This window comes from Lepus europaeus, chromosome 2, assembly GCF_033115175.1.
Source record: "Lepus europaeus isolate LE1 chromosome 2, mLepTim1.pri, whole genome shotgun sequence".
Lineage (NCBI taxonomy): Eukaryota > Metazoa > Chordata > Mammalia > Lagomorpha > Leporidae > Lepus > Lepus europaeus.
The window spans coordinates 75,383,610-75,400,247 of NC_084828.1; the positions used below are offsets into that span (position 1 = coordinate 75,383,610).

Consider the following 16,638-nt stretch of genomic DNA (forward strand, 5'->3'; position numbering starts at 1 on the left):
GGGAAGCTATGACTCACGGTGGTTAGAATGAAAAGGAACAACAATGGCTAACAGGAAAGAACAGAGAAAACCAGTGAAGGGAAATGTGCACATATATGATGGAAAACAGGAGAATTAATGCTTTGTATGTTCTTTTAGAAAAGATTTTTATTTATTTATTTGAGAGGTAAAGCCAGAGAGAGAGGGAGACACAGAGAGAAAGCTCTTCTATCCATTGGTTCACTCCCCTAATAATTGCAACAATCTGAAGCCAGGATCCAGGAGCTTCTTCCAGGTCTGTCCCACATGGGTATAGGGGCCCAAGGACTTGGGACATCTTCCACTGCTTTCCCCAGTCATAGCAGAGAGCTGGATCAGAAAAGGAGCAGCCAGGACATGAACCAGGGCCCAAATGGGATGCTGGTGTTGCAGGTGGAGGCTTAGCTCACTATACCACAGTGCCAGCACTGAGTGTGTTATTATTTAGAAAAAGAGAGTGGATATTTTTATAGGCTATATAAATCAACTATGTAATCAAGAATTTTAGGAATAACTATGAGAAAAAAACTAAAAAATTAAAGAAGATTAGGAAGGATATTCAAATAATCAATAGATCATATGAAAAAGATGAAAGAAAAGGCTTGGTAAACAGAAAACATCAAATAACATATTAGAAATATGTTAATAACCATAATTAATGTAAATGGATTCAAATAAACAAAGGACACAGGTTCTGAGACTACAGATCAAAAACCAGACTAAATCCAGATACACACTGCTTAAAAGACAAATATCTAAAACTTAAGGAATGGGAGGCTAAAAGCAGTGAAGTATAAAATAGAAACATACCAAGAAGAAATAACTAAAGAAAATTACTATGGCTCTCTATAAATCATGCAAAAAGTATATTTAGCATAGAGAATCAAAGAGATATAACAAACCTACAAGCACTTATTCAAGATGGATAAAGAAAAAAATTATTGTAATTGCAAGAACAAACTGATAAACACACAATCATACCATGTGGTATTGAAACATGTCTTTCCCATAAAACAGACATAGCATATAAAATATTGCTAGAGATACACAATGCTAAACAATATAACAAGTTTCATATGCAATTGATTAATATCTCCAAGTACTGGCAACTGGACAGTGCCTTGCACACTCCACCCAGGCACACCTCTCCGATATCCATGAAACACACCAGGCACACTGCTGCACAGGACCTTCAGATGTCCAACCCCTTTGCCCGAAATGCTCTCTACCCTCATACTCACCTGGTTCATTCCTTCATCATCTTTAAATCTTTGCTAGAATATCATCCTTTCAATGAAGCTTACTCTAAGTATCTTATGAAAAATTGCAGCTCCTCATCCTCCAACTAATTTATTCTATCCTGATACACTTTTCCCTATGGAACTTATCACATAATTGTAACAAACTACATGAATTACAGATCTGCAATATTCAATCTCTGCCCACTAGAAGGTATGGTCCACAAATGGAAGGATAGCAGCTTTCTTCAGTAAGGTATCCACAGTTCCTAGAGATTTCTGGCATATACTAAGTGTTCAAAAATATCTGTTGAGTGAACTATTAAAGAACAGAAATTAATACAACTATACAAGGTACTCCAATAAATTTGTGGGAAAATGGAAATAAAAAATAAGATTATTTTGGTGCAAAAAATTCTGAAATCCATGTAGTTTTTCTAATACACATTTCCCGTGAACTTTTTGAAGTATCCTTGTAAAAGAGAATAAATGAAATCAAAAGCTGTGTTTAGCAAGATAGAGTTTAAAAAACTAAATAAAGAGGGAAGGCACACATAAGCAATATGAGAAGTGAATAGAAGCATAATGTGTTTAAAAAATTCATAACACCATAATAATTAGAAGTACCTAATGTTTAATAAGTGTTTATACATGCCCAATGGTGTTATTAAAATTTTATGTGTTTTTGTTTCATTTCTATCCAACCAGGAGGTAGCTGCTATTTTACAAATAAAACTAAGGGGCTGGCGCTATGGCATAGTAGGTTAAGCCTCTGTGGTGCTAGCATCTTACATGGATGTCAGTTCAAGTCCCAGTTTACCACTTCTGATCCAGCTCCCTAGTGATGGCCTGTAAAAGCAGCAGAGAAATGGCCCAAGTGTTTGGGCACTTGCACCCACACGGGAGACCTGGAAGAGGCTCCCGGCTTCAGATCAGCCCAGCTCCAGCTATTGTGATAATCTGGGGAGTGAACCAGCGGATGGACGATCTCTGTCCCTCTCTCTGTAACTGTGCCTTTCAAATAAGATAAATCTTTTAAAAAAATGAGAAAACTAAAATACAAGGTCATATACCTAGCAACTCCTGGACCCAGGTTTCAATATTATTCCTCTGACTCCAGAACCTATGCTCTTAAAGACACTTCTGTGCTTTCATATTGAGAAAATTAGCAACTTCATTTCACTATGTGTGAACTTGGACCAAAGACACATTTTCCAGAAAAATAAAGACATTACAGAAAATCTCAATAGACCTCTACCAATAGAGAAACTGAATGAAAAATCTACCAACAAAACAGAGTAAGGAAAAGCTTTCACAGATAATTCTACAAAATCATCAGATGATCCTCAAGGTCTCACACTCATTTTATGACACTGTTTAGTATTTTGACTTAAAAATGAACCAGGACAACAGAAGGTAGAAAAGAATCATTCACTTTTCATTACTAATACAAAAGTTCTATTAAAAAATTAGTAATCTTCTACTGCTTTCCCAGGCCATAGCAGAGAGTGGAGCAGCCAGGACTTGAACCAGCACCCATATGTGATGCTGGCACTGCAGGAGGTGGCTTTACCTGCTACACCACAGTTCTAGCCCCTAAGAGTCAAAGGGATCACACAAACAAGACTAGTGTCTTCAAATACTAACTGATAGAATCAAAAAGGGAGAGAACGATCCAACATGGGAAGTGGGAGACACAGCAGACTCATAGAATGGCAGACGTCCTAAACAACACTCTGGCCTCAGAATCAACCCTTAAGGCATTCGGATCTGGCTGAAGAGCCCATGAGAGTATTTTAGGCATGGAAAGCCAAGACACCCTGGAAGAAAAAAAAAAAAAAGAAGACCTAAATGAAAGATCTCTGCGAGTGAGATCCCAGTGGAAAGAATGGGGCCATCAAAGAAGGAGGTACCTTTCTCTGAAGGGAGGAGAGAACTTCCACTTTGACTATGACCCTGTCGGAATAAGATCGAAGTCAGCGAACCTAAAGGCTTCCATAGCCTTGGCAACTTATGACTGGAGCCTAGGGAGATTACTGGTGCCATAAACAAGAGTGTCAAATTGTTAAGTCAACAACAGGAGTCACTGTGTACTTAGGTCTCATATGGGATCTGTCCTTAATGTGTTGTCCAATGTGAAGTAATGCTGTAACTAGTACTGAAACAGTATTTTTATACTTTGTGTCTCTGTGTGGGTGCAAACTGATGAAATCTTAGTATATACTGAATCGATCTTCAGTATATAAAGATAATTGAAAATGAAAAAAAAAACTTGGTTTTAAATTGGACATTGCATAGAAAATTAATTAATTTTTAAAAAATATCATGTAGGATCTTTGTCCTTAATGTGCTGTACATTGTGATTTAATGCTATAACTAGTACTCCAACGGTATTTTTTCACTTTGTGTTGCTATGTGGGGGCAAACTGTTGAAATCTTTACTTAATATATACTAAACTGATCTTCTGTATATAAAGAGAATTGAAAATGAATCTTGATGTGAATGGAAGGGGAGAGGGATCGGGAAAGGGGAGGGTTGCAGGTGGGAGGGAAGTTATGGGGGGAGGGGAAGCCATTGTAATCCATAAGCTGTACTTTGGAAATTCATATTCATTAAATAAAAGTTTAAAAAAAATGGTTCCAAAAAAGTTAGTAATCTTAAAAGAGTATTTTATATCTAAAAATCAAATCAAATAGACTTTATTTCAGAAATGTGAGTGTGTTTTATGCCACAATTTTGGGCTGGATAATTCTTTGTTTAGGAGCTACCCTATACATTATTCAACTTGTTTTCTTTCTATTAATTGAGGCATAATTGACAAATAAAATTTGTATATATTTATTGAATACTATACAATTAGGTATATTTGGCTATATATATATACATATATATATATTCCTAGCTAATTAATATATCCTTGTATAGCCATCCTTATGTGTATGTGTTTTAGTATCTATTCTCAAGCACATAATATAGTTTTATTAAATATAGTCAACATGCTATACATCAGGTTTCCAGAAAGGATCCATCCTGAATTAAAACTTTCATCTAAGTGATTTAGAAAATACTGTGTTTCTTTGAGCTTCATTTTATGAATATAAATATCAGAGGTGAGTTTAAATTAAATCAGACTCAATGTGCATTTTTATAATAGATACGGCGTCCTAAAGACATTCTGATGATCAATGCAGAGTTTGAATTTGGACAACTTGGTTTTTAATCATTGGTATTCAAATTCATTAAAGTAGCAAAGAATATTCAAGTTCCAAGATGATACCAAGAAATCTGACTGATATACGCTTACACAGAAACAAATATGGATGGTTCTCAACTTACAACCAGCTGCTATTCGAGTGTTCATTTGTAATTGCAAACTCCATACAAACTTCTGCAGAAATGTTATACATATAAACCACGGAATCTTAATGCTGCTACAGAGGACCTTGAATATGATACTGTTAACCTCCCTGTTTTACAAAAAAAAAAAAAAAAAAAAAAAAAAAGCGACATGGAGCCAGAAAGGGTGAACAGTCACAGAAACAGTTGCTGGAAAATCTGCAAACTGAATATAGTTTTTGGTATTTCAAGACAGGAGTTATTTTAAGCATGCCACTTAAAATGGTGAAATTTACAAGTCAGTCCACAAAAAAAGCTAGTTAGACCACACTGGGGTTAAAATGTGTAGAAATGAACAATCAGGAGGGAACAATAGTATTTCGGAAGTCATCATTAAAGTAACCCGAAGTTATTATGTTGAAAGGAGCTTTTAAAAATAATTAATTTGGGGCTAGGCTAATTAAAAAAATGAATGGGAAGGTACATCAATATTTCTGTTGGGTTTCTTAAAGGAAGCTTGAATGCTTTTTCAAGTCTTGTAATGCTAGATCTTTAGTATTTCTAACTTCATACAACTTAGGACTATCTTTTTTCCATGACAGACATGCACCATCAGTATGATTCAAACTTACCAAGAACAATTAAGGTTGTTTGGGGCCTCTCCATTACTGCCAATGCCATGTATTATATATTTATATAAATATAAATTAGCACATATCTACAGTGGACAGGACAATTCAACACATTTGCAAAGTGTACAATGATAAAATCAGGATAATCAGCATTTCCATATCCTTATCATTTCTCTGGATCTTGAAAGCTCCTCTCATTTAGTTCTTCATAAAATGTAAGTGAGTTTTAAACTATGGTCACTAGTGTTGCAGAACACTAGAACTTATCATTCCTCCTATCCAACTGTATTTTGGCACCTGTTACCAACCTCTGTCTTCTCTTCTCCCTGTCCTTCCTAGTATCTAGTAATCACTATTATACTCTTTCGTTCTTTGAAAGCAATTCTTTTAGCTTTCACTTATGAGTGAGAACATGCAGTATTTATCTTCCCCTATCTGGCATATTATACTTTTGAAAAATGACCTCTACTTCCTCCCATCCATGTTGCCACAAAAGAGAGAATTTCACTATTTTTATAGCTGAATGATATCCAGTGTACATAGATTTTCTTTATTTGTTTTATCTACTCATCCACTGATGGACACTGAGGTGGATTCCCTATCTTGGCTAATGTGAACAGTGTTGCAAAATAAACAGGGAAATTCAATGATCTCTTTGATATGTTGATTTAATTTCATGTAGAAATATACCCAGAAGTGAAATTCAACTTTTCACATATAAATTAAGATACGTAGAGGCCAGCATTGTGGTACACTGAGTAAAGACTCCACCTGAGATGCCGGCATTCTATATGGGAACTGGTTTGTGTCTTGGCTGCTACACTTCTGATCCAGCTTCCTGCTGCTAATGGCATGGGAAACCAGCTGACGACAGCCCAAGTATTTGGGCCGCTGCTACCCACATGGGGGACCTGGATGAAGCTCCTGTCTTCAGCCTGCTCCAACACTGGCCATTGCAGCCATCTGGGGAATGAACCAGAGGACTGAATAAACCTCATTCGCTCCCCTCCCCTTCTCTCTGTAATTCTTTTGAAATAAATAAATAAATCTTAAAAAGAGATTTGCAAATGGGCAGTGAATGCTGTAGGATACATTTTCTATTTTAGATATGATGCAATATTCAAGATCACTAAGTTTTATTTTCCTGTCACAGAAGATTGCATGTGTAATTCTGTAATTACTTTCATTTATTTTCTAAAATGTCTTCAGTTTTTAAAGGATATTTCCTTCCAAATAAAACTTAAACGCTGAGCTTACATGCAGGAAACTACCTAGGATGCTCAAATCTCCTCCATCTCCTGTGAACTGAGCCCTTTTCCTGGGCTCTTTCCTATCTTCCTCCTCTAATTAGACTGCGACTAGGCAGATGTTTTTTCACACTAAAATAAGCAGTTTTATGTCAAGTAGGAAGTAGATTCTCTGATATAAACCTCAGTGATTGTCTCACAGCTAACTCAGAGGAGCTACCATGTAGCTATTTTAACTTGTCACTCTAAAGAATGGAATTTTCATATGTAGTTACCACTGGGCTAGATGTCTTTCATAAAGGCAATATAAAGAAGAGAAAGAAAATGCTGTATTTCCTTTAAAGCTAGAAGCACAAAAGAATTCACAAAGCTTTATCAGCAGTTACAAATACGGTATGTTATTTTTCAAAATCTACTACAGTTGATTACTTTGTGAACCTCAGAATTAGAATTTTCTGTGATAACTAATAAAATGGATAAAGCAGCACTGTACATACCCTGAGTGGCTGTTGGAGGTAGTTTGAGGGTATTGTCTAACTTCTCCCAAAGGTAAGTTGGCCGAGGAATGCCTTCCTCTGAGTTACAGAGCAGGATGACATCACTGCCAATATCCTGGGATCCTTGGATTTGGCAGTGTGGGGCAGAAGGGGGAACTATAATAGGAAAAGTAAGCAATAAAGGACACATTTACTGTGAGGCAAGGGAATGAGAAGGAGACATCAATATTCACTACACTGGAACCACAGATAACACTGTTTTCAGAACATGCGCCAGGAGACAGACTCGTGGCTGAAAGCAGAGGACAATCATGCACCAATTCACAGGGCTTGCAACAGGTGCAGGACTGGCAACATCAAAGCGAGAGGGACCAGATATGTAGAAGGGGCTACACATTTGGATTTATTACATTTCCAAAGTGTCTTATGGTCTTAGTCTCATTCCGTTTCCACCACTGAATTCTTAACGGGTCTTTAAAAACACTGCTGAATGAGGTCACTTTCAGAGATTTCAAGGTATAATAGTATTCACCCTCCTGGCTATTCCCGGCAAGACCACCTTGGCAACGTTTTTGCTACTTACCAAAAAATAAAAAGAAACCCAGACAGCCCTGCTTTATGCCAATTCTGCTTAATGGTAGGCAAAGAGAGAATAGTATTCAAAGAAGGGGGAAGTTGATAGTAAAGGAATGGACATTTTATAATCATTAATATAAGGACATAAAAGACAGGGAACAAAAAAATTATCAAAAGCACACTAAAGAAGGTGATGATTTATACTAAAACACAAGGAAATCAAACTAAAAGCAAAGTCTGCAGCCTAAACTCTCATATTGGAGAATGTCAAATGTAGAGTTTAAGTCCAACTGATGATGCATTTGCAGTGCTACTGACTTTCCATAAATGTATTCACCTTTTCAACAATGAATGAGTGGAAAATAAATGTATATTTCTACAAAAACTCAGGAGACAGAGTGAGTAGGGGAAGAGAGAACAGTGAAAGGGTATAGATGGGAAGAATAAAAAAAAAAAAAAAAAACCTCAGAGGATCCTAACTGCCTAAGGGGGTGAGACCATCTCTAATTTACTGCCTCTGACTTTACCACTGCAATGTCACAGAGCACTTTGTTGGAGGTAGAATTAACTTCCTAAAGTAAATTAAAGCTTTTTTTATCTTCCTCTAAAAAATGAAGAAATACATAAGGTTGGATAACTTAGGAAGTCAGTTACTTTATAGAAACAAGCATCAGCGTAAAATTTCAGTCCACTGGGACTGACAGAGTCTTTTAAAACCTATACGATTTTCAATACATTGCAATGAATAAGACTTTGAAAATAGAAATTTCTAAACTGGTCCTTGTTTTTCTTACTCTGTTTGAAACTGTGACAAAAAGGCATGAGGGTTACAACATCCTCCCACTCAGAGAGGGAAAAGTGGCAAGAACTCCCCAAAGCCTGTATCCTCAAGCGACTTGACAAGGAAGTGGGAAACAAGACGGGGAACAGCTTGCCAAGGGCTGTGGAGGTGGAGGCTGAGCTGCAGGAGGGTCAAGGACAGCAGCCTTCACCACACCCCTCCTCCATCTCCTCAAATGAACTGAATGTGGCCCCCTCTGCCACAAGTCCCCACTTGGAATGCAGTGCTTGATACTGAAGACAAGGGAACTGAGAAGTAACACGTTTGGAACTGATCATTTAGAACAGCACGGCATAACAGAAAGAATGGTTTGAGTAAGGAGGTCTAACGTTTATTCTAAACTTCATTACTGTCCAGTGTCTCTGTAACCTGGGAAAAGACCCTTGATCTGCTTGGCCTCAGTATTAAAAGGATAACATCATTTACTGTTCAGACAAGAATACCTCTGAGAGTCAAAAGAGGTACTGGTCAAAGCCTTGATGGTACTCAGTGCTGCCTCAGACATGAAGTAACAGCATTATTCCTCTGTGTGCTGAAACAAGTGCTGCTTCATTTCCCCAATAAGCAACTCTAAAGAGTAAGTTCTGTCATAGAAGCTTAAGGGACCCGAGAGGCTACTTTTAATAGTGTTTTATACCACTTTCCTCCAGTTTCAGAAAGCCATTTAAGAAGTAATTTTTAACAACTCCCTGACATGAAGAAAGGAGGGATGGGCAGATCACGTATAGGAAGCAGGGAAAAGCAGAAGGAACGGAGCTAAGGGAAGACAGATGGGGAAACAGCAAAGCAAACAGGGCATAGAGGAAGGAAGGGCAGGAGTTAAATATGCTTCAGAGTACATTTGTGAGTGGAGCCCAAGGTACCTGGAACATTTCTGTCACTCACCTAACACTGTGAGACCAGTGACCCCAATGTTCCTGCCTCCTCTGTCTGGCAGGTTGTTGACCAAACACTGGTAGGTGCCTGTATCTGACAGCTGAGTGTTATTAATGAAGATAGAGACATTGGTGGCAGGCATGGTGCCTGTGAATCCCACCCTACCATGGAATCGGGGGGCACCATCAAACATCTGTCCACCCTGATACAGAATGACCTGCAAAAGAAAGCACAGTGAATACAATTGCCACTAAAATCCCTCCTCAACATTTAACAGGAACTGCATGGTACACTGTACTAGATGATGCTGCATCAATTGCTGGGAGATTTCGTTTCGAATATGAGAGTTGCCACCAACTTTTTGCCACAGCACCTGTCCATAGGTTCCTTGAGGCTCTACATTCTTGCACTTAAAATTAAAATAGCATTTCTTCTTTACCTAATACATCATAACACAGAAAATGTCCTTATGCTACCCTATTATCAACCCATCAATATTGTTACCAGTTCAAAATTTCAATATAAAGTGTTAAGAATATTAGCATCTCCATTCTCACGTTTGCTATATTATAAAATGATAGACTATAGTTACAGTGGGAATATACATAAACATATAAAGAGGAGAGTTGCATTATTTTAATGTCGATTCCTATTGTTAGTTAACTTTGGTTAATTAACGATAGCTGAGGACTCTGAAAGGTACAGCAAAAAGCCACAGCATTTTGGGCTAAGAATGAGGGACTCTAGTCACCCTGCAAATCTTTGGTGAACTAAAGTTCTTTCTTCACTTCTTTCACTCCAACACTGACTCCTAAATTGATGAGGTTGAACAAAATGATCTTGAAGGCACAGTGTAACCACAAAACCGCACACTTAGCAGAAAACAAGCAGCTTCTATTGGATTTCTTATCAAACCATGGATCTTATTAAATATTTTTAGGTAGTAATAAGCTTATTGAAGCAGGAAAACTTCACAAAATAAATGAAATATCATTATAAATAAAAGTGTAGCCTTTATTACAATTCACTAATTTTCTGAGCATTATTTTCTGCAATGGGTACTAAAAACTATGGGTCTCTTTCCTGTAACTGATACAGCTTACTGGGAGTAGCTTCCGTTTGCATTGACATTCTTATGTGTACACACTCAAATTTATATAAGGGTCTCTGAGATTAGCTAGCATGCCTATCTTTTTAACACTTGTGAAATCAAGTACTACTACCTAATATCAATTCCTTCCCAATCACTATCTTTAACAAGCACACTCGTGGTGTTAGTGCCAGTCCCATACTTTGCTTTTTCTGTCTTGGTATTTTCCTGTTAGCAAAGTTTCTGAAAAAATTCTAAGTTGCTAAATAACATTTTCAGGAGGATCCCCTTAATATTTATTGATTTTTTTTAAAAAATGCATTTCTAAATAAAGAAGATAGCTTTTGCTGCTATTTAACTAACAGTAAATATGGTGGGACTTAAAGCTACACAGGCACACTACAAATGTCACTGTATTCTAGAAATCAAATGTTTACTCACAATGCTTCCCTGTCTCTTCCTATCTTAGAGGCAGCACAGAACAGATCAGAAATACCTGCTCAGGTTGGTTAGCATTGGAGAGAGGGATGACCATCCAGATGACATTGAGGTTAAGGAGGGCAGCGCTGGTAGTGAATGTGCAGGGCAGGACTGCGGTCTGACCCCGGGCCACCTGGACACTGCCAGGGCTCTCTGACACTTCCAGGGATGCTGCGACACCTGCAGAAGGAGGAACAGGGAGGTTACAGGCTCGCACTTTCTGGCAGTCCAAACCCCTTCAGAAGGACTGTGTGTTCTGTATGGTCACAGTATCATTGATAACGTGAACAGACAGACAGAAAGGACAGTCTTAATAAACACCTGCGGATGAGTCAACTGAGTGAAAACAACAAAAATGGCTCATCACTCTAGCTTTTGGAAGTCACAGTTGAAAAAGATTAGAAACTACTTACTCTAGTTGGCTAGACTGAAACACAGTATGATAGAATTCAGCTGACAGCATTTGAACATCACTTGCAATGATGAAAAAAGACAAGAAATAAACTAAATTTTAAGGTATAATTATATTAACACACTGCAATATTAAGAGACTATACATAAATCTAATAAAATATGTGTATCATCCATATGCTAAAGTCTATGGAACACTGATTAAACGAGTCAGTAAGACTGAATAAATGGAGAGCTATCCAATGCTCATCCATTGGAGATTCAGTCTGGTGAAGGTGTCGATTTTCCCCAAATTCATCTATGGGTTCAGAACAACCCAGTCACAATCCTTGTTGGTTTTCTGAAGATACTGACAAACTAACTCTGAATCGTGGAAAAGAAAGTATTGAAATGCTTTCAAATGCTTTTCAACAAAGCTACAAGACAATAAAAGGGGAAAAGATGGTCTTATCAAAAACTGATCACGGGAAAATTTGATAGTAATATGCCAAAAAAAAAAGAATTTAAACTCCTTCTTCACAGAATATATAAAAATAAACTTAAAATTTTCACAGACCTAAATGAAAGAACTGAACTATTCCCATATAGATGAAAAATCTTAGTGACCTTGGATTAGTCAAAAAGCACTTATATATGCCACCGGAACTATGAATAATAAAAGAAACAAATTATCACAATGCACTTTATCTAAGTAAAAAAAAAAAAAAAAAAAAAACTTTGTAATTTCAAAACAAAATAGGGTTGGGCACTGTGCCACAACTGGTCAAGTCACTTCTTGGGACACCTGTATCCGTGTCAGAATGCCTGTGTTCCAGTCTCAGTTCCTCCACTTCTGAACCAGCTTCCTGATAACGGGCACCCTGGGAAGCAGCAAGTGATGGCACAGGTCCTTGTGTCCCTGTCGCCCACGTGGAGGACCAGGACGAAGTCCAGGCTCCTGGCTTCAGTCTAGTCAATTTTTGGTTGTTGTGGGTATTTGGGGAGTGAACCAGTAGATGGATGGATCTCTCTCTCCCTCCCCCCCTCCCCTTTTAAATAAACAACCTTAAAAAAAATGACTTTAAAACCAAGATAGAGACTGGGAGAAAATATTGCATAGTATATATTTGATGAAGAATTTATCCAGAATATGAAAAGAACTTTTACGAGTCAATAATTTAAAAGGACAATGTAATTTTAAAATGAGCAAAAGGTTTGAATATACACTTTGACAAAAACTTATAAGCACATGGAAATATACTCAATATCATTCTCAGCAAGGAACTACATGTTAAAACTACAGTAAGATATCACCACATATCCAATGGAATGGTTGTAATCAAGACAATACCAAGGTGCATTGTTGGTGGGAATATAAAATGGTATGAGCACTTTGGGAAATAGTATCAATTTCTTAAAAAGTTAAACATAAGCATACCACTCAGCTCAGCAATTCCATTTCCTAGGAATCCACCCAAGTAAAATGAAAATGCACCTACATAAAAACCATTTATAAATGTTCATAGCACTAGTCATACCATGCCTCATATCAGAAATAAATCAAATACCCATAAACAGGTTAATGGATAAATAAAAACAGTATGTACATAAAGTGGAATAGTACTCAGAAATAAAAGATACAATTTAGAGCATACGTATGCTTCTCAAATATGTTTCCCTTAATGAAAGAAGTCAGATACAGAACACTACAGAATAGTTTCACACAGATGAAATATCTATAAAAGGCAAATTTATAGGTGTAGGAACCGGATTAGGGCATGCCTGGGGCTCAAGAGGAAGGAGTGGGGACTGATACAATGAAGTTCAATGGGACTCCCTAGGATGATGAAGAATACTAACAGTAGATTCCTATGATGTCTGTAGAGTGTAATAGCAGAAATCATTGAATTTCACTGCTTAAATGGGTGCATTTTGTGGAATATAAACTACATCCCAACAACACTGTTAAAGAAAAAAAAAAAAAACAACTAGTGATTCACCAGAGCCAACTCCTGTCGAGTCAAAATCAACTGTTATCCCTTCTGTAAAAACTGCCTGCACCCCTGGGATGATGCAACAGCATGAAAAAAAGCAGATTAAAATAGGTCAGGGAGACTCTACAAGAAGCTATTCTAAATCACAAAAAATACATTAAATCCACAGCAGTACCTCTAACAATTCTATTTTGAAGTTACAGCATTTGAATTCTTGCAAAAAATGTAGCATAACATACTATTATGATTACAATTCATTTTTAAAGTAAATGTACATAACACCTTCCTACTATGGAACTCAATGTTCTTTACAGATAGTCTGATGATGTTCTCAGGAGTTCTGTGTGCAGAATAAAATGTTTCATTAAACAGCCAGCTGTGATACAAGTTTCCAAGTTAAATAACATTGAGAAAAGTTTCTAAGCTTTAAAAAAGGAAGTTGAAAGAATCCCAGGCATTAGAGACAGAAAAGGAAGAATATTTGATCATGGAGCAGACAAAAAAGAAACCAGACCAGAAGTGAGATAAGGGAGGATGTGCATTTGTCACAATTAGACAAATTGAAGATCCATACCATAGAGATGTTTTATAGGAAAGTTGGTCACAGAATTTACATCACTGCATTCTTTAGACAATATTCCAGGAAGACGTGAGGGGACTATGCCTCCATTCACTATAAAAACAATTTCAGGTTGAACTCACACAACCTCTAATGCAAATGTTCAGAAAAAAAAGGCAGTATGTATTTGGTATAGAGGTTAAAATGCTACACGGAACACCCACTGCCCATATCAGAGTGCCGGGTTCAAGTCCCTTTTCAGCTTACAATTTAGACTCTTGCTGATACACATCCTGAGAGGCAACAGGTGATGGCTCAAGTACTTGAGTCCCTGCTATCCAAGTGGAGACTTACATGGAGGTCTTGATTTTTTTTAAATATTTTATTTATTTACTTGAGAGGCAGTGTGTGTGTGTGTGTGTGTGAGAGAGAGAGAGAGAGAGAGAGAGAGAGAGAGAGAGAGAGTCTTCTATCGATTGGTTCACTCCCCAAATAGCTGCAACGGCTGGAGCTGGGCAGGTCTAAAGCTGGTTCAGGGAACCAAGCACTTGGGCCATCTTCCACTGCTTTCCCAGGCCTAAGCAGAGAGCTGGATCATAAGAGGAGCGGCAAGGACATGAACCGGTGTCCATATGCGATGCTTTTGCCGCAAGCAGAGGCTTAGCCTACTAGGCCACAGCACTGGCCCTGAGTTCTTGATTTTAACGAGGCCTAGCCACATCTGTTGCAGGCATTTAGAAAGTGAATCAGCAGATGAAAGATCTTGAGATTTTCCCTCTCTCTCTCCCTCTCCCTCACACACACACACACCCATGTCCTTCTGCCTTTCAAACAAAAGATAAATTACTAGATAAAACTTTAAAAACAGGAAAAAATGACAAATACAAACTAAGAATGAAAGAGAAAGGTGTAGGCTTGGGAAACTGTTAAGCACAAGATGAACAGGTACACAGGAAAGGGTGGGAGGTGGCGAGGCAGGACAAGTCTGCTGCAAAGAGCAGGCCCCAGGGTCAGCAGAAGCTATGAAAAGTCAACCTCATTTACTTCACATTTGTACATAAGATAAATTCTGACATCTCACGTTTTGAGATAACTGTAGAAGAAATATTCCAGATGAGTTGCTTTCAGAACTTGTAAAGGTATGGGTTTGAAGCTGGGAGACACGGATTAAAAGCTGGCTCTCTCATCTGTTTAGCCACATGGTTTCAAACATTTCATTTAAGCTCTGAGCCTGTTGCTTTATCTGTGATACAGGGCTAGATCCCTTCAGTACATTAGCAAAAGCTACGGGGAGCGAGTGTCCGATGCTGAAGATGGTGACTACCATTAACATTTAGGGCTCACTGACCATATCAAACAAACACTAAGCACTATGTATATACTCACTTAATCCTATGAGGTATCCACCGACAGGAATTAAAAACCAGCTCAAGATTACAGTCATACAGCTAGGAAGGGCTAATCTCTGGATTCAAACCTAGGCAATTTGTCTATAGAGAACATACACTTAACTACTAAACATAACTACTGCATAGAAATCACTCTAGAAAGTTTGTTGTTATTATCATACTATATTATATAATCACAAAATGTAAAGCTAGAATTAAACTTTACATAAGCACAGATGGAAACTCCCTCTACTTTCTGCTTGCAAAACAGCAAATCAGTTTCAGTTTGCACTGTCTCTTAGAGATCAAAGGAATTTATCTGGAGCTAGCTGCTTACATGATTTTGAATTCCAGGCTCTTGGACCCGCTGGTGACCTGATCATCATCGACTGTCCCCTTCTGTAGTTCAACCCTTCTCTCTGCCCTGTAGAGTTCCTGACTGAAGTAAAACATCCTCAAATATTTCATCTTAAAATTCCCACCTCCCCACATGCCACAATCCTCTCAAAGGATTTCCATCTGACATTTTCAAAGAACTTCTATACTCTCTCTCTCGGTAGGTTCTCTTCCTATTCAGTCTTCAACCCAGTCCCTCCCCTATCACTTCTTAAAAGCCGTTCTCTCAAAGCTCTTCAGAAACTCCCTTGCAACTACAGGACTCTTGTAATACGTGTGGACTGGGCACCATAACAGAAGAGACAATTCTCCCCTCCTTCACACACTTCCGCCTTTGCTTCAGTGGTGTAATTCGCTTCTGGTTTCTTCCCATCTCTCTGGATACATCCTCCCAATCTCTTTTGCTGTCCTACCCTTCACCACTTGGCCACTAAATGCTGGTATTCCTCAAAGGGCTGCCTTGACTTGTTATTCTAAATTCTGTCACTACATAATCTCATTTACTATTATGAATTCAAATTTCATATGCCTGCTAACAGTTTCCAAATTTATTTCTAACTCAACCTCTGTTAATACCCTAGACAACTCCACATGATCATCTGGGAAGCACCTCTAACCCACTTGTAGAAGATCAAGTTCTTCCCTTCTGTACCTGCATCTCCTGTGTGTCTGGCTCCTTTCCACTGTTCCCTGGGGCAGTGAATTGTTCAAAAAGAACCAAGCTGGCAATCCAGAATTGAGCAATATTTCTCATCTTTTTCTATTCTCTTATCTCCCAAGCCCAACCCAGGATCCAATCTTATACACTATACCAACTAAACTTCTCTTCATTTCTTGAGTCCAGAGCTTGCTCTGTCCTTTTCCCTGCTGGTTTGCTTGGTCCCCGACTCCTTACTTGAGAAACCATTCATCTTTCATATTATCTCAAGTTGTTATTTCCTTGCAGAAAGCCTTCCTCACAGTCTGTGCTCAGGGTCTCACAAGCCAGTATGAGAACACTACTCAAAGTTGTAATCACACTTTCATTAGTGGTATTACTTAACAAATCTTCACCAGTATACTGTCAGGTCAATAGGAGC

At 38.0% G+C, this 16,638-nt stretch overlaps 1 protein-coding gene across 2 annotated transcripts in view; it reads right to left on the bottom strand.

Annotated features, from left to right (window-relative positions):
* IGSF11 (immunoglobulin superfamily member 11) overlaps positions 1 to 16,638 on the bottom strand; it is a 175,719-nt gene that overhangs the window by 20,817 nt on the left and 138,264 nt on the right. For both annotated transcript variants that reach the window (XM_062176859.1, XM_062176869.1), the window contains exons 2-4: positions 10,849 to 11,012; positions 9,272 to 9,479; positions 6,970 to 7,125 (exon numbers count right to left, since the gene is read on the bottom strand). In XM_062176859.1, coding sequence (XP_062032843.1) covers positions 6,970 to 7,125; positions 9,272 to 9,479; positions 10,849 to 11,012 — 528 coding nt within the window. The remainder of the gene's footprint in view (positions 1 to 6,969; positions 7,126 to 9,271; positions 9,480 to 10,848; positions 11,013 to 16,638) is intronic.